We start from the raw sequence: 25,590 nt of genomic DNA, 5'->3' as shown, positions 1-25,590 counted from the left end.
TGCAGACGGTAGTATTTCTGTCATATTAGATTATATTAAGTTGAGCTCGACTTAAATCAATGGCTTTAGTATGTCTAAATTTTCTTTCTTTTTTTTCAGCTGCGTTCCTACAACAGACACACTCTGGTGGCTGATCCATACGAGGACAGACTGAATGAGTTATTTCTCAAGAAGCAAAAGATGATCGAGCTGGAGAAAAAGGTATTTGAGGGCAGTAGGTCTTAAAAGTATACCTGTTGTCATGAAACAATTGTACAAAGAACATTTGTTCACTAGTCTGCTTGTGTAACGTTTTATTTTTAAATAATGCATGTTTGTTGTTCCACAGAAACACTTAAATCAAGAAATCAGTATATTAAAGTCAGCAATTGGATAATTTATTTATATAGCACTTTACAGTTAGACCATTTTGTAGTGCTGAATATAAGCATCAGAATACAGACATTAAACTCTAGCAACCATAAACGTCGATTAAAAATCCAAAATGCACATGCTATAAAAATCAACAAAAATTCAATAAAAATGATCATCTAAAAACCATGCGGTAATTATACATGATCTAAAACACATTTGTGTTTAAGATTTTACCTTTAAAGACTTCCACAGAATTAAACATTCTAGTGTGAGTCTGTAAATTACTGCACAAAGCAGGAACTTGGTACGTGCTGCCAACTTCTTCTTAATGCTGCGTTTACACATAGGCAAGACACATTACGAATGTCATATTTGCATCATTCTTGGCACATTCTTGACATTCTTAACGTGACTTAACACTTTTGAATAGGTTTCTTAATAGTGCGTGTTGGTTCTTGATATTCGTGATTTTCGTGGAGCATGTTTTTGGCTGTCAAAAAATCTTCCACAAATGTTACACACCACCCTCATTTCGCCTCATGTCGTGGAGGTCACAACTGAGCGTATTGATCCGTCTTGATTACTGGTGATCCTTCATAGAGTGTGACCGCGTTCTTCTGTGACGTGTGCACAATTAAACCCTGCTGCACCGCATTCAGTTTCATTGCTGCAATATGCTAAACTAGGACAGTGACGCCAAGTCGGCTAAAAGTCTTTTTCCAATGCGCCTCAGCGCGCTTCTGCAGGTGTTCCACCTGCTGCATGTGCCTGATGTGTGGAAAAATGTGCAAGACGAGACCCGCGTGGAGCCACACATCTTTCTCTCTCGCCGTCTCCTCCTCCTCTCTGCGCCACTCCATGACACAGAGCCCAACTAAGCATGCAATCACATAGTTCTTCTGCTGTGGATTTTGAGGAGCAAACTGGAGCGATCTGAATTGTTCGGCAACTGACGGTTAGATGAATATGGGTGTGTGTGTGTGGAGACAATTTGCCTCATTCACAACGTGACAGAACTTAACATTGCACTGTTACGCGTAATAGCACGGAACATTATTCTTGACCGTGCGTAATGGGTCCTGATCATTCTCCAGCATCACGTGGCATTAATCGTAATGCGTGGTAACGGGTTGCAGCAGTTCTTGAGGACACCTGACTCCTCTGCCTCAAATCATCACATTCATGATCAGCAGCCAAGAATGTATACTTCATGGCATTCATGACTTGCCGTCTCTATGTGTAAACGCAGCTTAATGTTGGGAATACAGATAAAAGGCCAGTTTTTCTCACTTCACTCTGGGCCACCACCAGTTAAATAATTCAAACAAAACAAGGATTTGTGTTCTAATTAGTGCCCACCTTCAGTCTTTCAAATTACTTTTTATGACCATACACATTCACTGCATGAGCCTTCAAATGCATAATGAAATTGGACTGAAATTTTTAGTAAATTGAATGTGCTGGACGCCACAGTAGACATGAGAAGATTTTTGCTGAAAGTTACCGGCACAGTACATAATTTTAATTAAGGTTCTCTGAGATATTTATCAGTGGTGAATCATTCAGAGTAAAGCCTCTGTCCCACCAAATAAAAAGCCATGAATAATGAGCCATGCATGGGTGTGTCAGCCATTCGAAGAATAATCCACATTTTAAGATATCAAGTATCAGCTACTAAGGCGCCTCTATGTGGCTCTCTGTACCTCACATGTGCCAGGTATCAGCCTCTAGTGAGCCATGGCTGACCTGTCATTTGAGCCCCGTCCAACCTTGAATGGCTTGTGTCGCCGCATATGATCCATGTAGCACCATGTAACACAACGTTGGTGTACGTTTAGGCATGAGTTTGGGCCAAACCTCCAGCCCTCCCACACTTGGTCCCTTGAAAGTGTGGGTTTTCAATTCACAGCTTCCATTCAAGATGTTGTCACATTTTTTTTTAAACACAGTCCAAAAATAGATGCTCCAGTACAGTCTTGCCAGTGTGCGCATCCGTGTGCCAGGCTGCTGTTCACCTGTGCTCCAGAGTCATTAAATGCACCAGACCAGCTAGAACCAAACCACAGGTTCCTGGACAGTTGCCTCTACGCTTCTTCTCACTGGCTTTATTTCTTCCGGGGCTTAACGGTTATTTTTACACCGTGATCCAACTTTTAACTTTGTGTTCATCCGTTATTGATTGCAAAATCACTCTTTTGCGTGCTGACGTTCTGCGTTCCTGGACAGTCGCCTCTGCGCTTCTTCTCACTGGCTTTATTTCTTCCGTGGCTTTAAACACAGTCACTTTGACACCGTGATCCAACTTTTTACTTTGTGTTCGTCTGTTATTGACTGCAAAATCACTCTGCTGCAAGCTGGCGTTCTGAGTAAATGCTTGTCTTGAGTGCAGGACATTGCGTTAGTGAGCACACACAGTGGAGCTCATCTGATCCATTGTAAGAAGATATTAAATATATCATAAACATACTTTTACAGCTGCTTATAAAGAAGGAACATGCAACTGTTTTACCATGCTATTACAATAAAAACATTACAAATAATTACCTTTTTAAGCTGTTCCAGATACGTTTTCCACCTCAGCACATGAGACGACGAGGGGGAAAAAACAGTCCAGATGAAACAGTCCTCTGTGATTCCAGAAGTGATGAGAGGTGTTTTCAACATCCAAGCTCTGACAGAAAATCATTAATCTGCTACAAAATAATTATTTTAGCATCCGGAGCACAAAGCAGGTGGAATTGTATACAAGAGAGCTGAGCCTGTCCAAAAAAGCCTGTCCTGTCCTCGTAGCCGCCAGGTGCTCAGGTAATGGGTTTTTTAACAGCCTCGTCCTCACCACAAACATGCCTCTAAAATCCTTGTTTCTGTTCATAGAACCTCGTACACAAACTGCCCCGTGCTGTCGTTGCTAAATTTTGAACTTGAAATTAGCGCCATGCTCATAGCTGAGCCTCGTAAGCCGAATATTCTGCCTCTCAGAGCCCCTATTCTCCCACGATTGTTGAATAACTGGACTCATACCAAAAAACACGTGCTACGTGGCTCATTATTCATCCTTCATTATTTGGTGTGACCAGGGCTTAATTTATTTGGGTATGCTGTATTTAACACAAGGAAATGAGGCAGAAACCGTATTTTGGGCATGGAAGGTAGTTGCATTTGATTGCCTGCTCTAGGCTCAATGATTCCACGGGTATAAAAACAAAAAACACTTTTTTTTTCCAGATAAAAGAGATGAATAACTACCTGACTGTGCCTGCTGTACCCCCGGAATCCCCAACCATGCGCAGAGCCAGATTGGCCTCAGGTAAACACATCCATCTTAACCACAGCCAAGTGCAAATGCCTGCATGGTGCCAGTATTTTACTGTACACACTAAACACGGTAAGAAAATCATCTAGTTGCAGATGGGACTCTCAGGAACAGGACATTTATTTTGTTCCAATCACAGGGCAGCACTTTGAAAACCTTTTCCAGCTCAAGTCTGTAAACACTGTAGCTGCAGCTGTGTTCCAGGCAGATATTTCCCCACAGATGGAAATATGTTTGCATGTGCTGTCTGGCATGTAAACCAGTGTATGGTTTTGTTTTAGGTAAAGGTACTGATTTCAAACCTGCTCAGCAGCAAAAAGAGGACAAAATCTGTCCAGGTATGTCGTGAGTCTAGAGCAGATGGATTTCAGCTGTGATCATCCAAGTGTCTGTCACTTCACTCCCAATGTGCATGCACCCAATATGTTGCTTGTTCAGTCATTGATAATGAATGAGTGGTAAAAGGTCTTCACATGTGCACTTGTTTCTGAGGAACCCAGTCTTAAGGTTTTTTTTTTCAGGCTTAAATACTGCTCAGGAATGGTTCTGTTGTCTTTGGTCTCGGCTTTAATAGCTTTAAATTCCAAGTGGCCCGGTGGTTCCGAGTGGACTTCCTGGTGGCTGTGATAATAGACTGTAATTTCTGCCACAGTAGAAATGTAGATTCCTGAGGCAGTAAGGAGAACCTGAAGTGAACTCTGTATAAGAGTGTTATTTGTCAATCTGAAGAACAGATATGGAAAATAATGACTTATGTAAATGAGCATGAAAAACTGAAATAAAAATGAGCAATACACACGCACCCACACAACAAGTTCCAATGCGTGACACCACCAAATGTGGTTGAGAATGATAGGGCTATGGTCTTGTGGGCATTCAAATTCCAGACAGAGAAGCAGCTGCTGGCCAACCAACCGGATATAGTCAGTGGTGGACACAGCTAACCAAAAAGCTAACTGATAACCACTAACTTTTAGTATTGACTCTAGTACACTGTCAGCTGCTGACAAGCTAGTTTTGAGTTTAAGCACTGCCAGTGCATTTGAGTAGAATCAGTCAGCGCTCCTGTCTTTGTGCGCCCTGCCCACTGCTGTGAGGAAGAGTCATTTTCATTCACACCATACAGAGCCCCTGATGTGGGCCAAAAGCATAAACAGAAAAGCAGGTTTGACTTATGGTTTGATTTAAAAGCCAAACTAATTCCTGACGGTTTATTTATATTAAAGTTAACTGTCGTTTTGACAAAGTGAAAATATCACAGATACCTTAGTTTTAAAGTAATGCACTAATTCTAACTGTTTGAACATTAAAACTCAGATGCCCAAAGGCAGTATGGGAAATTGAGCCTCCTCATCACTGGTTGGTTGTATTAAAAAAAAAACACACACACAAGTTACTGTAACGTGTGTTGGTTTTCACAAATAAATCTGTATTTGTAAATATGTAATTTTTTTTATTTGTCAAAAAAGGCATTTGCAAAGCTGAAAATTCTAAGTCTGATACAGGAGCGCACCAGATGGCGACCATATGATAGTTGGATGCTATTTACACTTACACTGCCATCCAGTAGATGGGAGTGTTCTTTGCATTTTGTGTCAAATGTACATTGAAACTCAAAAATATTTGTGATATTTTCACTTCGTAAAGATGACGGTTAACGTTAATATCAATAAACCGTCCAGAATTTCTTTGTTTTTTTTTTTTTTAATCAAACCACAAGTCAACCCTGCTTTTCTGTTTATGCCTTTGGCCCAAATCAGGGGCTCTGTATGCGGTGAATGAAAATTACTTTTTCTCTCTCACTCTCACTCTTTTGTAGCAGCCAGGTCCCGTCTACTGGGGTAGGGTTGACCTCAGCTTCTCACTGTTGCAAAACACAACAGAGAGGAACTAACATGTCTGATCTTAGGGTTTGCACACATTTTTGACCGTTAGGCTTTACTTACTATGCCAGCAAAAAAAGTTAGTGGACTAAAAGCTAGCGAAACTAAATTTAGCGGAAGCTAATTGGTCCGCTGATGGGTTTTGAAGTTAGCTGAAACGCTAATCTGCTAACAAAAAAGTTAGCCTCGCTAATTAGCAGTTAGCACATTAGCGGATCTCTGTGCCCACCACTGGATATACTGGTGGTTGACAAATGAAAGAAGATCACATTTGTGATTGATGGTGCAATCCCAGCTGAGAGCAATATCGGAAAAAAGCAGCACAAGAAAATCGAGAAGTACCAAAGGCTGAAGGAGCAACTGGAGCAAATGTGGAAAGTAAAGTCCAAAGGGGTTCTAGTAGTAATAGGAGCACTAGGAGCTGTAACCCCCAAATTGGAAGAGTGGCTCCAGCAGATTCCAGGCACAACATCAGAGGTCTCTGTCCAGAAGAGTGCAGTCCTAGGAACAGCTAAGATACTGCTCCGAACCCTCAAACTCCCAGGCCTCTAGTAGAGGACCCGAGCTTGAAGAACATGCATACCACCCTCCCCGGGGGGTGAGAGGGGATATATGAAATGGAGAATGAACATCCAGTCTGAGTTCAGTGTGGCAAACTGTTACTATTATGAGCCTTGTTGAATATATTTTTAGTTGGAAGATACAGTACGTCTGCAATTAAAAGTACAGAGAGCCTTTAGAAAGTTTCAGTCACCATCACTGATGCAAGAAGCTATAATCAAAGCTATAAAACGAGTGAGTAGGTTTTTGTTCCAGCTGATCACCCAAACAGCTTATTTCACTGCACTCAGGTGAACATTGAGAGGACCTCATCATGGCAAGTGGTTAGACTTTTTTGGCTTGCATTTTCATAATTGCATTTCTTTCTTTTATTTGTTGACTTATTTAGTGAATAATTTGAATCTGTGCTGTCCTCAAAGCATGCTTGAATGTAGTTTAGAGGTTAAACATTTACAGGCCATATACACTTTCTTTTTTTTTATACCCTCACAAATCGAAATTTGGGGGCTATAAAAGAATCACCCTGTCCATCCATTTCTGCATGAGTCTTGTAAGAACAGCTCCTTGAAAACTGCCTGGTGGAATTGAAACTTTAAGGTGTCCAATCTGTTTCCAGGTATAGCCAAATGTTATTTGTTGGACCACCCATTTCAATAAAATGACTGGTTTCCTCACAAATAAAGAATAAATCACCTGTCTGTTTTAACCCCCTATCCTTTTTGTCCTTTTATTAAATGCGTTCCTTGTTAGCTGATTTCTGGTGTAGCAAAAAGAAGAAGAAAAAGGTGATGTGCACGTTCAGTTTTCAATACATAGACAATTTACTTCACTGAAACATTTTGCACAGCATTTTATTAAAACAGAACTCTGGCATTCATGGAACCTTCAAAAAATGTGCCTACCTGTTTAAATCCATGCAACTCTGCAGTTAAATAATTTGTTTGTTGCTGTTCATAATTTGTGTTTAACATAAAAAATCCATTTTTCCCATCAGCCTCTCACTGAAAACAGTGGGACATCCAGACTGTCGCTGACTTGAAGTCAGTTTTCTCAGTGTTCATGTCCACAAGTGTTGCGTGTGCACTCTGTCCCGCTCTCACATTCAAAACGGCAGTAGGAATGTTCTCCGTCTGAACTCCCCTCAAAGTTCTGAACGCGCACAAAACTTTGCCAAACTTTGGGTACACAAGCTGACAAGGAACTCCTGCTAGATGGAAACAGGACTTTTGTCAGACAAAACCAACACAAACTGATCGTAACTCCTTCACTGTGTGACTTGTACAAATTTAGCATTATCACAGAACATTTCCTGTTTCTTACACGAATCTTTCACAATAAAATAATATGCTGGGGGATCACAGAATTTATTTTAGGTCGGTGTTTATAAACTTGAAAAAATAAAAAAATTTAGGTGGATGTTTAAGCAGCTTTCTTAAAAAAAGTGGGGGTGGGTAGGTGCTTGGACCTGGACCTTCAGACACGCGAATATGGTGTGAGATAGTGTTTGGGAATATAATGATATCTGCAAAAATTCATTATGAATGGGGTTCCTCACTCCTGTAGACTAGTGGGGGGAAAAATGTCCAGTTATTTCATTGCAAAAGATTACCATCACATATATATATATATATATATATTAGTGTGTGCGCGCGCATGTAATGATCTTATAGTATGGCAGAACGAGGGTATAATGTTGAGTTTGATCACACATTTGTAGTTTTCTCCGTTCTTTGAGCTACATCAGCCTCTCACTGAAAACAGTGGGGCATCCACTGTCACTGACTTGAAGTCAGTTTTCTCAGTGTTTATGTCCAGAAGTGTTGCGTGGGCACTACATGTCCCGCTTTCACATTCAAAATGGCAGTAGGTAAGACCTCCGTCTGAACTCCCCTCAAAGTTCTGAACGCGCGCAAAACTTTGACAAACTTTGGGGACATTAGCTGAAAAGGAACTCCTGCTAGATGGAAACAGGACTTTTCTCAGACAAAACTAACACAAACTCCTTCACTGTGTGACTTGTACAAAGTTAGCTGCATTGTCACAGAACATTTCCTGTTTCTTACAGGAGTCTTTCACAGTAAAATAATATGCTGGGGGTCACGGGCCCACCCCCCTTCAAAAAAAGGGGGTATATATATATATATATATATATATATATATATATATATATATATATATATATACACACAGTGAGGAAAATAAGCATTTGTCCCACTTAGAAATCATGGAGGGGTCTGAAATTTTCATCTTCGGTGCATGTCCACTGTGAGAGACATAATCTAAAAAAAAAAAAAAAATCCAGAAATCACAATGTATGCTTTTAAAAAAATAAAAAAATAAAAATTTGTATGTTACTGCTGCAAATATGTATTTCAACACCTGTGGAAAAACAATGTTAATATTGGGGCAGTAGCCTTTGTTTGCAATTACAGAGGTCAAACGTTTCCTGTAGTTTTTCACCAGGTTTTCACATACTGCAGCTGGGATTTTGGCCCATTCCTCCACACAGATCTTCTCTAGATCTTTCAGGTTTGGAGTTTCAGCTCCCTCCAAAGATTTTCTATTGAGTTCAGGTCTGGAGACTGGCCATGCTTCACGGTTGGGATGGCTTTCTTGGAGTTGTTCTCATTCTCTAAACATGGTAAGTGGAGTTGATTCCAAAAAGCTCTATTCTGGTCTCATCTGACCACATGACCTTCTCCCACGCCTCCTCTGGATCATCCAGATGGTGACTGGTGAACTTCAAACGGGCCTGGACATGTGCTGGCTTGAGCAGGGGGGACCTTGCTGGCCTGCAGGATTTTAAACCATGACAGCATCATGTGTTACTAATGTAATCGTTGTGACTGTGGTCCCAGCTCTCTTCAGTTCATTGACCAGGACCTGTGTAGTTCTGAGCTTTCTCAAAATCATCCTTACCCCACAGAGTGAGATCTTGCATGGAATCCCAGACCAAGGGAGATTGACAGTCATCTTGTGTTTCTTCCACTTTCTAATAAATAATCATAACAGTTGTTGTCTTCTACCAAGCTGCTTGCCTGTTGTCCTGTAGTCCATCCCAGCCTTGTGCAGTTCTACAATTTTGTCCCTGGTGTCCTTAGACAGCTCTTTGGTCTTGGATATGGTGGACAGTTTGGAGTGTGATTGAGTGTGTGAACAGGTGTCTTTTATACAGATAACAAGTTTAAACAGGTGCAATTAATACAGGTAAAGAGTGGAAATAAGAGGACTTCTTAAAGAAAAATTAACAGGTCCGTGAGAGCCAGAATTCTTGCTGGTTGGTAGGAGATCAAATGCTTATTTGCAGCAATAACATACAAATAAATTATTTGAAAAAAATCATACATTGTGATTTCTGGATGTTTTTTTTTTTTTTTAGATTATGCCTCTCACAGTGGACATGCACCTAAGATGAAAATTTCAGACCCCTCCATGATTTCTAAGTGGGAGAACTTGCAAAACCGCAGGTTGCTCAAATACTTATTTTCCTCACTATATATATATATATATATATATATATATATATATATATATATATATATTGATCTTATGGTATGGCAGAACGAGGGTATAATGTTGAGTTTGATCACACATTTGTAGTTTTCTCCGTTCTTTGAGCTACAGATGTTTGTATCAGCATTTTCAAAATGGTCTTTGAAATACCATTGACATCATACAATTTTCTAATGACACCCTTGAATTGAAATGCATGCTCTATTCAAACATTTATAAGGATGTTTAGTTATTCTACAGTATTTGAAGTATAAAGTGTGACTTATTTGCAAAGTTGGAAACAAAATATTGTTGCAGGTATTTTTGGAAGAAGCTACTTCTTAATTGCTGTTGCACCATCGGGCCCAGTTTACAGTTAGGATTAAAATGTCTTCAGTGACCACACATCACACCTCCTGTCTTTTCAAGGGTGGAAAAAAGAAAGCAGCCATCTGCAGTGTTTTGTTGCTGTGGAAAGCAGGACAAGAAGTCTCCTTTGACAGCTGAAATGCCAAAGAGGAAAGTAGAGAATGCTGATTTATGCAGCTGCTTTTCTTTCAGTTGTAGTCAGTGACACCGCTGTCCAGAGGACAACATGAAGGCCGGAATGCAGTAAAGACTGGTGGGAGAGGAGGGGGACCTTTCTGACCTTCCCAAGCCTATGTATGCAGCATCAAATGTTTGGTCTTACCCCTTGGCCACATTAGCTACAAGTGACAGAGGCGAAGTGAAAGCAAAACTGCCATTCATTTTCAATCAGTGGGCATTTTACTGTGAAAAGGTCACTACGCCACCAACTAGGCTTGGCCAAAATAGACAAGAAATCTCTTTTATCTAAATGCTGAGGGACACAACATGCCAACTGCTAATTCGAGTGAAAGCAGCATGTTGTGTAGGCTGCTCGTTCAAACAGAATTATCCAAGATGGTAGAATACCCTCCGAAACAGCCATGTATCTTTATAAATCTACTTGGCATTTTTCATTTACATTTTGTAAAGTTTAGAGAGAAATAAACACTGTTAAATCTAAAAATACTGTTTTTGTAACCAGATAAATGGTAAATGAACTGCATTTATATAGCGCTTTTCCATCTGCTTCAGATGCTCAAAGCACTTTACAATTATGCCTCACGTTCACCCCGATGTCATGGTGCTAAACCCCGATAACATCTCAAGTGATTTTCATCCAATGGAAATGTTAGCATGCTAACATTTCCATTGGATGCACAATAACACCAATCAAGCATGTGCTGGGCAGACCTCTGGAATGCTTGTTAAATGTCAAACATCCAACTGCTTTTTGCCCTCATGCCACTAATTTGATCATAGCTTTATTTGCAGAAAACTGCAGTTGGTGTTATCCCAAAAAGACACGGCTCATACTTGTATGTGTATTTACACACCTTTACATTTCCACTGGTGTTCAATGTGGTCACAATGCTTCCCTGACCACCTCCAGAGGTACTTTGGCCAAGTGCATCACAATCCCATCATCAGTACCGTCTTGAGAGTATTTATCTGTTCACGTAGTCAAGCACTATGCAATTGCAGTCTAATTACCCAGCATGCACTCCAATGCCAGTTGTAAATGGGGTAATGTTGGTGTGGATGTTGTCTCTGTGTTGCTCTGTTCTGGTCCATCACATCATGGATCAGATCTAATCACCCTTTGATTTGTTTTAGGCATCTAAAATATTAATAAGAACTTTTACAAGTTGGGTTCCATTTGGATTTCTGTAGGTTTATTGTACATCTTTCCAAACATTTGGACTTGTGAAGACCTTTGAGGGCATCTCTTGATTGACGGGATCAGAGTTCAGACTGTTGCACACTATCAGATTATAGTGCAGCATGACATGGTGCGATTTTTAGCATGTGTAGCCATTAATAATGTGTAATGTAATGTGAACCCATCCATTGTTTTGTCATGCTCATCATACGAGGTCTGTCCAAAAAGTAACTGACCTTTTTATTTTTTTCAAAAATCTCCTGTAACAGTGGAATGTGCCGCAAAAGTGCTGATGTCCACCTCTCTTGCCATTTCTGTGGTAGTCACACGATGTCCCGGATCAACACAGCGTTCAGTTTAGAAATGATCTGGTCGATCCAGTCTGTCAATGGCCGCTTGGTGCGCCGCGCGCCCTCCGCCGTTGTGGGCCGTCTTTAAAAAGGTTTTAACACTCCTTAATCCGTGTGACACCGACAGAATCTTCACCGAAATCCATCTGAATCTTTCGAATGGTTTCCAACTGGCTGTCTCTAACAGTTTCTGAAAAAAATTTCATGGAGCAAAGCAGCAGTCTCTCAGCCAGTTCACTGACAATAAAAATCCGACGAAGGGGTTGGACCAGTGCTCACTCAAAGCCTGCCCACAGGCGAATGACGCAACCGACAGGCGTGAAAAAACTCACGCATGCGCACGAAGGTTCAAGCTTGGCTGATGCAATCACACGTGATTCAAATCCATATAGTTTTTGAAAAAAAAAAAAGTCTGTTACTTTTTGGACAGAGCACGTATGTCTGTGCACACTGTTGGAATGAGCTTGTCATTCTTTTAACAAGTCTGGTTAAAGCTTAATCCTGTGGTGTGACACCTACTCTGCCTGTAGACCCGCAAGCCTACAACGTGAATCCGTTGTCAGACGACATACCCACCATCCAGATCGATCCGGCCTCTCCTGAATCTTCTGAGTGTGTTAGTCCGATAGATGAGTCCGGACAGGCCAGTCAGCAGCAGCAGGAGGATGAGGACTCCGGCTTAATGATGAAGCCTCCCCCAGGACCAAGTGATCCCAACAAACCGGCACAGGGTTCCAGAGACGTACAGAAGCTGATGAGGTGCTTGAGTGACCCTGGTCCCAGTGCAGATGACGAGGAGTTGGAAGATGAACCCTTCCTGCCGTAAAATTGCTCTGCCCACCAGCTGCGTGTCCACCTCCATTGCTTAAAGGAGATAGTGTTGGTGCCTCCTCTCAATGATCCATTTGGTTTAGAAACTAAACAAGCCAAAACTGAACGCTGTACAAACCAGAATCTAAATGCAAAGAGAAGAAACGAGAGCCGTCATTGCCCCTTATTTATTTTTTTTTTTTTAGTCGAATGGAGCAGCGGTTTCTGCTTTCTGGGAGATTGTAGAGCTATCATGTCTGATTGTCTGAAACATTCAGGAAAGAACTATGCATTACCAAAGGTTTGACTGTTTTGCTCTTTATTTTGTTTTTCCTTCTCAATGTTTGTTTTTTTAGTTATTTCTATCTTCTAAGCTGTGTTCTCTAAGATGCTGGGCTTTGGTTCTGTATATCACAAACATATCAAATGTCTTCAGTTTTCATTTCTAACATACTTGAGTTTTCTATATTTGTTTTAAGCCAATGGCCACCAAAACCTTTCACATGAAAATTGGGTGTTTGCGTTCAGTCACTCCATATTGCTGGATAGTTGGAACTGTAGTGGAGCATGTTTCACTTTAATTTATGTCAATCAATCTTTTCACTTTTTGTCTTTTTTCATTTTGTTAATACTCCATTTTCAGGGGGACTAGCATCTGTAATTCAGTGCAAGCTACTCTGTTTCATTGTCTGTGGGATGTTTTAAAAAAACAGAACACTTCTTATATAGGCGTTCTTGAAGAGTATCGAGGAATGTGCTCACTAATCCCAGAGTTTGCAGCTGCAATCTCAATAATCTAAAATCATGTCCAATTTCTATGCTACAAACACCTTTTTAAAACATCAAAACTCATTTGTTTTTAATTGTTACATTAAACACTCACTGAAGCTAAGCTGTCTTACAAAACTGCTGGTTGACCAGCCTTAATGATGTGCATGTGAGCCCGACATCGCTGTTTACGAGGGCTGAATGTGTCCATTTACTCCTCACAACGTTCATCAAACACTAGACTTTAAACGTAATGGCAAATTAAAAAAAGAATTCTATGCAGTATAAATGTGTATCGTGTAAATGAGTTAGAATACTTTTTTATTTCTTAAACACCCTTTAAAAACTAATATTGTAATCCTGTAAACATGCAAAACACAGGCAAAGCGTCCTGCGTTAAAGCCACTGACATAAAACCTGGGCATTAAGTTAAATGGTAATAAAAAATAAGCATTTTTGCTGGGTGGGACATTATTAGCATGCAAATATGTAGTTTTTGTATCACTGTGGTGTCGTGTGCTGTGCCACATACGGTCAGTGTTCATCATTCTGACCTGCTTAGTGGGATAGAAAATAACAAAGCTTACTGTATTTTTTTATTTTTATTTTATGTCTTTGCATTCAGAGCAGCAAAGAGCCACACGGCCGGTAACGATTTGACCCGAGTTGAACGTAGCCTTCATACTGAGCTCAGCGCAGAGAGCACACTTTGGCTTGGAAACACAATCCTGCTCTGAAGGGGGTTAACTGAGTCACTGTTCCAGTTTTCTGGCTGTTTTCTAGGTGTTAGTGACCATTGAATCCTTCCTGATCCTCTTAGGCTATTGCCTTACACCCACCGCGCTCGCATTACAGCTGAGGGGAGAGAGCAGAACCCACCAGGCGCCTTCATGTTCCTCCTCCTCCTCTTAAGCTTCTGGGAAATGGCTCGCTGCGGTGAGTGCTGCCTTGTGTAGCAACCACCTATTTTTCCTGCACGTGCTCTTTTCTAGCCACCTATTTTTCCTGCACGTGCTCTTTTCTATCCAGGTATGTGTGAAATCTCTCTGGGAGTGCGACGCAACCTCCCTTCCCCCCATAAGCTGTAGACCCTTTCCTGCTCCCCTTTTTAAAAGGATAATTGCACCTGAGCAAGAGGAAGGTCAAATAGGAAGCATCTCATTTCCCTGCCGACGCCAAATTGAATTTACTTTCTCAAATGTCACCACATGTGGCAGCGTGTCCGAGTGGACGATTGCGTAGAAAATGTCAACAAAGATGGGATCAACGATGGAATGGTTCTTTAAAAGCCAGGACTGACAAATGATGTCCCCCCCCCACCCCCCACCCTCTAGTTCCCCAGATCCTCGCTTAAATATCATTGCTTGAAGGACGTGGTGTTTGTGGAGCATCAAATTGATGTGCTTCAAAAACAGCGTATAAACGGCAGTGACAGGAGCTGAGCCCCGAGAAGTGTTTTCTGTTGCTCCGTAAATGGTTCCTGTGCTGTTGTTTATCTTCCCAGATGCTCTGCGATTTGTCTTACACTTTGTTTCTCTCTTAAAATGGAACCGCTCCTTGGAGATGTTTGTCTCAGGAAGCCTCCACCAAAAATGTAGTAGCATGTCTAAACACACTCCCGCTTATGATTGTGTTTAACTCCAGAAATGTTCTCGCAGAAAACGACAGCAAAATTCTGCAATTATATTTTCATAGCCTGTAGGCTCAGTATCACTGGGAGATGTGCTTATTAGGTCAAGATGACGGAAGTTTTAATCAAAGTTTAAAAAAAAAAAAAAAGTGCTTTTGTTCCAAAGATGATCACTTCTCAGTAAAATAAACACTATTTTCATACTTTTGAGTTCATATCAGAAGCAAGCGTCACACTGCGCTGAGCGTGATGTCTAACTTTAATCTGAAGCCATACAGCCTATAGAAGAACTTCATCAGACACTTTGTTTTGCCCGACACATCAACCTTTAATTCACAGCTGGTCTTAAATGTTTTTTTTTGTTGTTTTGTTTTTTTCCAGTGTTCTGATGAATTCTTGCTTGTTGGTGTTGATGCTGTTTGTTTTTCAGGGTGGTTTGATGCACTTTGTTTAATGTGCTGGACTGAAACACTGTTGCCTTTGTTAGATTATTTTTGTTCTTTACAGTCTTGCTTTACGGTCATTTTTTTTTCTTCACATATGTGTGCAAAGTTTTGTTGATGTTGGGGTTTTGTGTGTGCATGCACGCGCATGTCGGTTTCTCTGTAACTTAAAGTGCACCCCTTTGCTCCATGTGCTTGACATATTTTGTCAGCTTTTTTTTTGTTTACCTGCAGCAGTGTACAAACATTTGCCTCTGGTTCCAGAAAACAGACTAATTTATTAGTTCTGAAAGCAGGTGTGATGTGGATGTAAACTGATGAGCTTTATGCTCAAAAATGTGCATTATTTATTCCCCTTTCGATAAAAATAAGAGGTGTGGTATCAGTTTGCTCATTTAATGGTCAGTGGACAATATTTATATTGCACTTTATGCTCAGTGCTCTACAATGATGCCTCATATTCAGTGGTGGGCACAGATCTGCTAACCGCTAATTAGTGAAGCTAACTTTTTTGTTAGCAGATTAGCTTTTCAGCTAATTTTGAAAACCATCAGCGGACCAATTAGCTTCTGCTAACTTTCAGTCTTTTTTTTGCTGGCATAGTGAGCAAAGCTTAATGGTCAAAAACATTTGTAAACCCTAAAATCATACATGTTAGTTCCTGTCTGTTGCATGTTTTAACAGTCAGGTTACTGTGAGCTCAGTCCTCCCTCAGCAGAAGGGAGCGGGCCGGCTGCTGTTGGGGAAAAAACAAAAGTGTTGGGAGAGGAGTGTGAATAGTGACAACATTGGTCACTATTCGTTGTGAATTACACTTCACAAACAGAATTTTCAGTTTTACAGATAAAAACATATCTACAAATACACACATTGCAACAGGAGTGCCCAAGTTCGGTCCTCGAGATCTACCTTCCTGACACTTGTCTCCTTGTTCGAACACACCTGAATCCAATGAAAGGCTAATTAAAAGCCTGCTAACGAGTCTTTCATTGGATTCAGGTGTGTTCGAACAAGGAGACAACTAAGTGTGTCAGGAAGGTAGATCTCGAGGACCAAACTTGGGCATCCCTGCATTACAGGAATAAACCAACCAACCAGTGAAGGAGACTCATTTTTCCCATAATGCCTTTTGGCACATGTCTGTTAACACTCAAACCTTCAGAATTAGCACATTACTTTAAAAGATATGTGCAATATTTTCACTTTATAAAAATGACAGTTACCGCTAATGTTTATAAACTGTCTGGGATTGTTTACAAGTGAAACCATGAGTGAAAGTGTTTGCGTTTCATGTCTCCTGCCCACTGTCTGTGTTGTAGTATGTGGAAAGTAAATGGCACTTTTGGGGGGCAGGGGCAGCAGCAGGCAGAGTGCATAAAGATGAGCTCTGGCTTGTTGTTCGTTTGGGCTTTGTGATTACCTTTGATTTTACTTAGAAGCCTCAACGGTGCTTAAACTTGGAAGTGGCTTATCAGTAGCTGACAGTGTACCAAGTCAGTACTAAAAGTTAGCAGTTAGCTGTAACCTCCGCCAAACATTTTGGCAATTTATCGGGTTAGCGTTATTAAAGTTAACTTTTCAGTTAACAGATTAGTGGTTAACAATGCTAACGTTTTGGTTACCTGTGCACACCACTGCTCATTCACTCATTCACATGCACACAAGGCACCATAACTGCACATAGGGAACCACTTGGGGATTAAAGACAATGCCAAAGGGCCCTTAGTGTTTTTTATTTATTTTTCCTGGTCTGTTGGCGCTTTAAACTGAGGGTTCTCTGGTCAAAGCCCACTTGACCATCACCACCTCAGTAGGTGAAAGTGACACTGGTATTAGTGGTTAAGCTCTTTAGCATGTTAAAAGCTTCTCTCTCATACAAGCAGCCATTTAAAAAAAAAAATAGATACAGTGGTGCAACTTCCAAGAAAATTTAATCATGGTAAACCTTTATACAGGGGAATGTAATTTATGGGTGGGTGTAGGTTATGGGATGCTTGTGTCGCCAACTGTGGCTAAGTGTTGGACAAGATACTGGTAGCCATGCAAAAGTCCAACACGATGTCTGTCGGAAACTGAAATGACTTTTTATTGTGGAATATTCTGGAGGAATCCTATAGGATAAGAAGCCTGTAGGAATCCCCTTAGGAACCTTTTAAGACCTTTTTCCTTGAAGAATCCTATGAGAGGGGACAGAAATTCTCCAGGGATTTCTGGAAGAAGTGTTTTAAAACACCCCCAAATGTAAAATATTGCGGGAACATGTCTCAAAATGTAGAAAGGCAGATTCCAAGGATCACTCTAACATCTGCAAAATGTAAAACAGCTGGACAGATGTACAGACCTAAAGTTTTTCTGATTATTTCTTTGTTTTGCATTGTCATATATAACCGCAACACTTACAATGCTGCAAGCCTGAAAAAGTGTGTTACATAACCTATTAATGCAGGGCTATTTACCATGTTTGATCTCCTACTGACCAAACTCCTCTTTGAACTAAACATTCTGCTTTGCCAGAGAAACCCTAGTATTAAATAGTCTAATTTTAACTGAGTTGTTGATTCATATACTTTGACTCATATCTAATCTAATAACGTCTGAAACCTGTTTCTTGGTGTTATTGGATGCATTATGAATTATATTGAGTGACCCTTTAGCACTCCACATGGATATTGATGTGATCTTTTTGTTATTATTACGAGCAGCAATACCAGTTAGTTAGAATGCATGAGGCAAAAGATTTAAAAAAATAAATGCAATGACAGTATTATATTAGTCAGAGAATGAACGCTTTCGAAAAAGACTATAAATTCTGGCTATGGGTGTTGTCATTTAGTTATTGTCATCTTTGAATGTACTTGTACTCTAATAAAGCAAGCTGAAGAAATGAAAATATCTTTGATCAAAATAGATGTTAAATTAATTTCATTGGTATAATTTAAATATCTATTGTCTTTTAGACACCGTAATCATCATGATCATTATCACATTCATGAAAGCCCAGTTATCCTAACACATTAGGAGTGTGGCCCCTTTAACTGACAGCTTTTGTACAGGTGTTTTTTGTGTGTGTCTGCGCGCATGGGCTTGTTAACACTGTGGTTGGTCAGAAGCTTGGCAGGTGCAGCTGCTGTGAAGGCCCAGTTTTATTTATTTTTTTGGGGGGGGGAGTTCATTTTATTCCAAGTATCTGTAATAATATGGCTTGTTGTTTGCTTAATTCTCTGAAGGGATCATCTAAAACCTGCGCCATATTTTTGTCGAGTGAAAATATCGTGTAATGTAATTTTGGATAGTAATAGTGATGGCATTCATGACGTTAGGTTGTTAATCCATGATTGAGGAAATAAGCGGGTCATATAGTTTAATGCACACACGCCATGAGAACCACCACACAGCCCCACAAAATATGATTGAATAAATATCAGAACCAAGGCTTGTCCTGCCCAGGTCATATGGGCTCACCCACACGCCACCTCTTTGCCTTTATTCAGTTTCAAAGTCTGACATAACGCGTCACGTGATAAATCTCCTTCTGGACCCAAACAAAGAAAACGTGTTTTTCTCTGCACTCATTGGTTCTGGTGGCGCAGTGTAAACAGTGAAAGAATGCTACAGTGTTGTGTGCCCATGTGCACCAATCGACTTGAAACGTCACCGAATTTGTCTTTCTATAGGTTTCCCACTAATGGCAAAGAGAAAAGTAGATGGCTACAGCTGATAAGGTAAATAAACACGACTATATTAGACATGTTACTGCCAAGTGGACCCAACAGATAATGTTAATGTCACCTTCACAGAAGTATTTAATTTAGATCAGTGATTGCAAATGAGACGGGTATCGTTAAGAATCTATAAATTACTCGTTATTCAGTTCACTGTGCCGGAGCTAAATGGTGGTCGGAGATAACATCTCTGACCACTTACCATGGCAAAAACACGTTTGTTTTTGTCTTGCGAACGCTCCGCTGAGGAAATGAGATTATTATGACTATTTACCCAGACTGACAACAAATATGACAAAAGTAAGTACTTTTATGCACTTTTGAGGCATTTTGTAAATGCAGAAAGGTGCGGTCCGGTGTTACTAAACAAACGCACGCTCCGCTGTGGAAAACGAGATTAGCTGCCTAATCTGGGTCAGAGTCTGACAATTTAGCCAGACTGACAACAATTATGAGTAAGTACTTTTATGCATTTTCTGTGGATTCTTGATGCATTTTTTGAAGGCAGAAATGCACTCCGACCTGAAAACATGCTTCTCTGACATAAACCTAATGCACCCTCTCTTCTTCTGTGGCGTTTAATGGCAGCCGGCATCCTCCACCATTTGCAACATTTACGGACATTACTTGATCAGAATCATACAAATTCAAGCCCTTTTTATTCCATTCTTGTGCGCAAGAAAAGAAGTTTGTCAGTGTAAACAAAATGACTGGCTCAGCCATTGCTGTAGAGAAACCCATGTGCGTAGTTTGTTTGGGTTCGGAAAGAGATTTATCACGTGATGCGTTACCTCATGGCTTTGCAACTGAATATGGGCTCCGGACCCAGACACACACAGGATAGATGGACACACTTTAGGCGCTTTCTATACAGCCTTATTAAGTTATTTGAACAAGGAGGCCTATCTTGCTCTGTAGTATATAGGAAAAGCGGTAGGCATATAGTGTCAACTGTAATCTAGCGAGGTGACTGCGAACTTGACAGGACAAAGCAGGGAATATTTTGTGGTAGATTTCTTAAAACACCATTGGGTACTATCCAGAATGTTCAGTGGGCCTTCTGTGAAATTTGCGCACCTAAAGCCCCATTCACACTTGTCCTGCTTCAAGCTGCGTACCTAATAACGCAGGAATGGGGGGTGGGGGGGTGAAGGTTGAGGAGGTGAGAGCACCGAGGAGCTCAGTTTCAGCCAGACTGTAAAATGAGCAGGTGTGCGCTCTGATTTCTGTTCTAGTTTATATTTCTTCTTGTGCAGCGCTGCAGGTCTGCGCTCTGATTTCTGTTATAGTTTATCATCTTCCTTTGACCGCGGAAATGCAGCCGGCGTTCACACGCACGCGAACAGTCCGTGAGTGGACGTGGAGATGTCCTCCGTGAGAAGTTATACTGGATGTGGACATGTCCTGTCTCTGGCAGTCGGTCTGTGAGCAGGACCTATGGACTTTATTTAACACAATCGTGAGAGAACTTGAAGAGGTGAGCGCGTTGAGCTGCAGCCAGGTTGCAATGAGCTTTTTTTTTTTTTTCTTTTAATTGTTCACATGTTCTCTTTGAGCGGTATAATTTTACTGCATTGTGTACATGGTATAAAAAGTTTGACAACAATCCTGCATGATTTATAGCTCGGCACCAATGGAGCACAGTAGGAATCATAAATTGGTGTCGGGTAACATTCTAGTGTATGGATGTGACATCTAGTCACATTAAGTACCGTTAAGTTGCCTCAACTTTCAAGAAAACTACTTCCTTTCTGCGTCCTGTGCTTGAAGCAGAAAAAATTAAACATGTTTAATTTTTGGGGTCCGTTTCGCGTCGCACTTTGGATCCCTCGCGGTATTGTGGCTTTAGGTTGCATCAACTTGGTGCAACTCGAAACAGGCCTGGTGTGAAAGGGACTTAAGGCTGCTAATGGGGTCTTTCCATATACTGCATGATGTAGCCAAGCTCTTTATGTCTTTATCCCTTATTGCCTTCATCCTGACTGAACATCTGTTTCACTTATCCATGGATCAGTTTTTAACTTTTACCACATTCTAGTTTCTAATATGCAAGGTATAGTGGCATAGACAACTGGCCATATACCGTTACTCAGAGCAAAATGTAAATTATTACTAAAATAATCATGAAAAGTAATAAAAATAAACCAGCAAATTGTATACTTTAGGCAGATATCTCACCAAGCACTGTAAGGTTTTGTGATTTAATGCAATGAAAATCGTAAACACAGAAATAATTGTAAAAATTCTGTCTGTACATCTGTCCAGCAGTTTTGCATTTGACCTTGAAAATTATCCCTTTTACGTTTTGCAAGATTTTTACATTTTTTATTTTTTTCTCCTCTTTAATACAGAATTCCTATTGGAATCATATATGAATTTTGAATCCTGATTGCTATGGGATTTATGTGATTATATTTTCCTATTGGATTCCTGTAGTCCTTAATGAGTTGGGTACCAGATGTCCACAGTTAGTGGTCATGTGACATGTTAATGGTGGGGTGATTTTGTGGGGTTTTTTTTGTTCTTGATCAGCATGTTTAATTTTTTTTATTATGCTTTACCTGTGTGGCACCATTTGTTACTCGTATGAACATGAACAGTTACATCAAGGAACATGTTGATTATACATTCATCCATCCAGTTTTTGAACTTGTGTATTTGAGTTGAGGGTCACAATGCAGGTGGCTGGAGCCTTTCCCAGCGAGATGGTGAGAGGCAGAGTAAACCCACCGTTACATATTTGATATATATTTACATGTCAGACATACTGTATATATACACTGTTATACTTTGACCCAAGGTAATTTTTGACATTTTTACCATAGATTTTGATATTAATTTTATTTTGCGCTTTCATTTGGTTAAGGTGGATAAACACGTGACAGTTGGGCATTTGATCTGTGTGAGCGTCCTCAGGTGTTATCATCCAACACTGTCCACTTAGCTTTCATTCCAGTCATTTACTTATGTTTATATTCAGCGGTGCACATAACTGGTGTTCATTATGCTCGTGTGTGTGCTAAAAATCATTGATGCACAGCAGGCGGCACACAGAGGGAAACACTTCCTACAATCTATCATTGCTTTCCTCCTATGAAGTGCTTCCCTTGTGTTTTTGGCCACGCATCATTTATTTTTAGCATGCACAAGCACCGTGAGTACCATTTATGTGCATGCCTGTTTATATTTTCAAATGAATGGAGTTCAGTGATTGCCTTGAAAGATAAAGAAAAACAGACAGCATTTTTTTTTTTTGTTCCTCTTACAATGTAGAAATGCACGTCCATTGCTTCATGCATTGCAGCCTCTGGTAGCATAAGAGGAACGCTACTGATGTTTCTGAGGCCACGGCCGACTTTGTAAATGCAGTAATTGTACAGTGCGTCAAACATGCACGCCATCGTGAGTTGGTAGCATCATCACTCCACCAGCCAAAGACATGTTTTTTTGCTGTGGTCTGGTTTAGCAGGTTTTCAGTTTGCCTGCTGTGGCTCCATTTGTGCTTTATCACTTTCGACCACACCGAGCACTTTAGCCCAGCAGCACCTTTATCTCAAGACGGCAGCATCACAGAGCAATAAGCAGCTTTATTGCAGTTCACATTCCTGTCAGCTGACACACTTTGAGGAAGATGAATCTACTTTGTGAGCCTAATAATCAGTAAGGGGCTCGGTGTTGACACTGGGATATAATCTTAAATCCTAAATGACTTGTCAGGTTATGGTTTGATTTCAGAGTGGATTATATTTCCCCATATTTAGTCTGGGTTTTTTCTGTCATGGTTGTAGAATGTCTTTTTCTGTAATTGCAATAATTAAAGACTTTATTTTAAATATATGTAAATGGGAATACTTAGATGTATTAGAATTTATTATAATGTAAAAATTCTATTCTCAAAGAAATTGTGTGCACTTTCTTCTTTAGATTTCTGCATTCCATTCCTGTAATGACCTGAAAAAAAAAAGAACCAGAAGTAAAACTACTGCAGATACTGTCTGCCAAATTAAAGTTTTATGCTATAATCAGTGTTGTGCCTGTGTGTCGTGATGTTTGTCAAATGCTTCTCTTGCAGCAAGACTTGGGTTTAACATTCAAACAGGTATCGTCTCATGACAAGTTCGTTCCTGAGGAAGGCTTGAAACTCTCCAGGCTGAACTGATTAAAAGGGCAAAAATAACTAGAACTGCACTCAACTTGCCAAAATAAAACTTGTAGTGTTTCACAGTGATGAGGCCGAGGTGCAACAAGGCAGAAAGGTTAAATGTGACAGATTCATGGCGTCCAATAAAGACCACATGGTGTGATTACTGTGCCATTTAATACCTTGTTTCTCATCATCCGTCCTCGCCATTTAGTTTCACGAGTCTACACTTACATGTGATTAAAATCTTCCAGTCCACTTAGGCTGGTGGTCTTAAATTACCCAAAAGCCACCTGACAGATTCTTTCCTTAACAATGCAGATGAACTGTCTTGGCCAAAGACACAGGTAGCCTGAAGTACCCTAAGCAAACACACTATAAATCTTTAAATTATGCTTTGTTTCAGCTTAGTCTTCTGTAAACCATACGAGTATGCAGTGTGGTTAAATATAGACCTCAGGAGTCGTCTGTCGCAGAGTTTTTCCGTTATTTATGCAGCCTCTATATTCAGTTACTCAGTACATAGTATGTGTTTACAGTCTGCTTGTACAAACTGCAATGAAACTGAATAGAAAATAAAATGAATAAATGAAACTTGGTTTTCTTTCTTTCTGGGCTCGCTGGGGTGCTGACTGCCCCCGTTAAGTCACGGAGCAGATCAGGTAGTTCCAGGAGGAAGTGCAGAAATGCTTCGCTTTAGGATGCTGTGGGTGGATGAAAACAGCTCCCACTTCATTGTTTTCTCCCAAGAAAACCTCTCACTTCTGAGTTTGCCATTTAAATAGTGATGGAGTAGTTGTTGCTGTACCTGTCTCCTAAAAGGGAATGAAATATGATTGACAGGTTTAGTTCATAATCAGTGCAACACTATACTCAATCACGACCCAAACCCAGTCACTTTGCATCCTGTGCCTTAAGTACACTTAATTTTATGCCCTGTTTAAAAAAAACAAAAAGAACACACCTCGATGCACTTGTGTGCACCTTAGTGTGCCATAAATTGTACAAATATAGCAGGACAGAGACAGTATGTGTAAAATACAATTGCCAGGTTCAGGATACAATAATCACATTTTGGAGGCATTTTGATGAAATACAAATTTTAGAAATCATGCCAAGATATTTATATGATGTATAGACGCAAATGAAGTGTTGTGATTTTTAACTACACACTCAATCCATTGCAACTAAATTCCATTAGTTAAGATAAGACATCAGAGGGTTGATGCATACCCTGCACACTACATGCCGCTATGTACAGTAGTGTTCAGAATAATAATAGTGCTATGTGACTAAAAAGATTAATCCAGGTTTTGAGTATATTTCTTATTGTTACATGGGAAACAAGGTACCAGAAGATTCTCACAAATCCAACAAGACCAAGCATTCATGATATGCACCCTCTTAAGGCTATGAAATTGGGCTATTAGTAAAAAAGAAAAAAAAAAGAAAAGGGGGTGTTCATAATAGCATCTGCTGTTGACGCTACAAACTCAAAACTATTATGTTCAAACTGCTTTTTTAGCAATCCTGTGAATCACTAAACTAGTATTTAGATGTATAACCAGTTTTTCATGATTTCTTCACATCGAGGCATTAATTTTGTTGGTTTGGAACCAAGATTTTTCTCGTTTACTAGTGCTTGGGGTCATTGTCTTGTTGAAACACCCATTTCAAGGGCATGTCCTCTTCAGCATAAGGCAACATGACCTCTTCAAGTATTTTGACATATCCAAACTGATCCATGATACCTGGTATGCGATATATAGGCCCAACACCATAGTAGGAGAAACATGCCCATATCATGATGCTTGCACCACCATGCTTCACTGTCTTCACTGTGAACTGTGGCTTGAATTCAGAGTTTGGGGGTCATCTCACAAACTGTCTGTGGCCCTTGGACCCAAATAGAACAATTTTACTCTTATCAGTCCACAAAATATTCCTCCATTTCTCTTTAGGCCAGTCAGTATGTTCTTTGGCAAATTGTAACCTCTTCTGCAGAAGTCTTTTATTTAACAGAGGGACTTTGCGGGGGATTCTTGCAACTAAATTAGCTTCACACATGCGTCTTCTGTCACAGCACTTACAGGTAACTCCAGGCTGTCTATGATCATCCTGGAGCTGATCAGTGGGTGAGCCTTTGCCATTCTGGTTATTCTTCTATCCATTTTGATGGTTTTCCGTTTTCTTCCACACGTCTCTGTTTTTTGTTTTTGTCCATTTTAAAGCATTAGAGATCATTGTAGATGAACGGCCTATAATTTTTTGCACCTGCGTATAAGTTTTCCCCTCTCCAATCAACTTTTTAATCAAACTACACTGTTCTTCTGAACAATGTCTTGAACGTCCCATTTTCCTCAGGCTTTCAAAGAGAAAAGCATGTTCAACAGG

General features: G+C 40.3%; 1 protein-coding gene and 1 long non-coding RNA gene across 2 annotated transcripts in view; one reads left to right on the top strand and one right to left on the bottom strand.

Annotated features, from left to right (window-relative positions):
* Positions 1-14,440, top strand: part of slc9a1a (solute carrier family 9 member A1a) — a 110,994-nt gene extending 96,554 nt beyond the window's left edge. Inside the window, 4 exon segments of the mRNA XM_034174116.1 lie at positions 100-201; positions 3,580-3,661; positions 3,949-4,005; positions 12,213-14,440. Of these exon segments, the coding sequence (XP_034030007.1) occupies positions 100-201; positions 3,580-3,661; positions 3,949-4,005; positions 12,213-12,508 (537 nt within the window). The 3' untranslated portion in view covers positions 12,509-14,440.
* A 2,646-nt stretch (positions 14,441-17,086) lies between these two features.
* LOC117513880 lies at positions 17,087-22,659 on the bottom strand. The gene is made up of 2 exons (XR_004561742.1): positions 20,953-22,659; positions 17,087-20,132 (listed from the first exon to the last, which is right to left on the bottom strand). It is a non-coding gene; the product is annotated as an uncharacterized LOC117513880 (long non-coding RNA).
* Between the last annotated feature and the right edge of the window lie 2,931 nt (positions 22,660-25,590).

Source organism: Thalassophryne amazonica, chromosome 7 (assembly GCF_902500255.1).
Source record: "Thalassophryne amazonica chromosome 7, fThaAma1.1, whole genome shotgun sequence".
Classification (NCBI taxonomy): Eukaryota; Metazoa; Chordata; class Actinopteri; order Batrachoidiformes; family Batrachoididae; genus Thalassophryne; species Thalassophryne amazonica.
The sequence above is the reverse complement of the archived record's forward strand: the minus strand, read 5'-3'. Positions and strand labels throughout refer to the sequence as shown.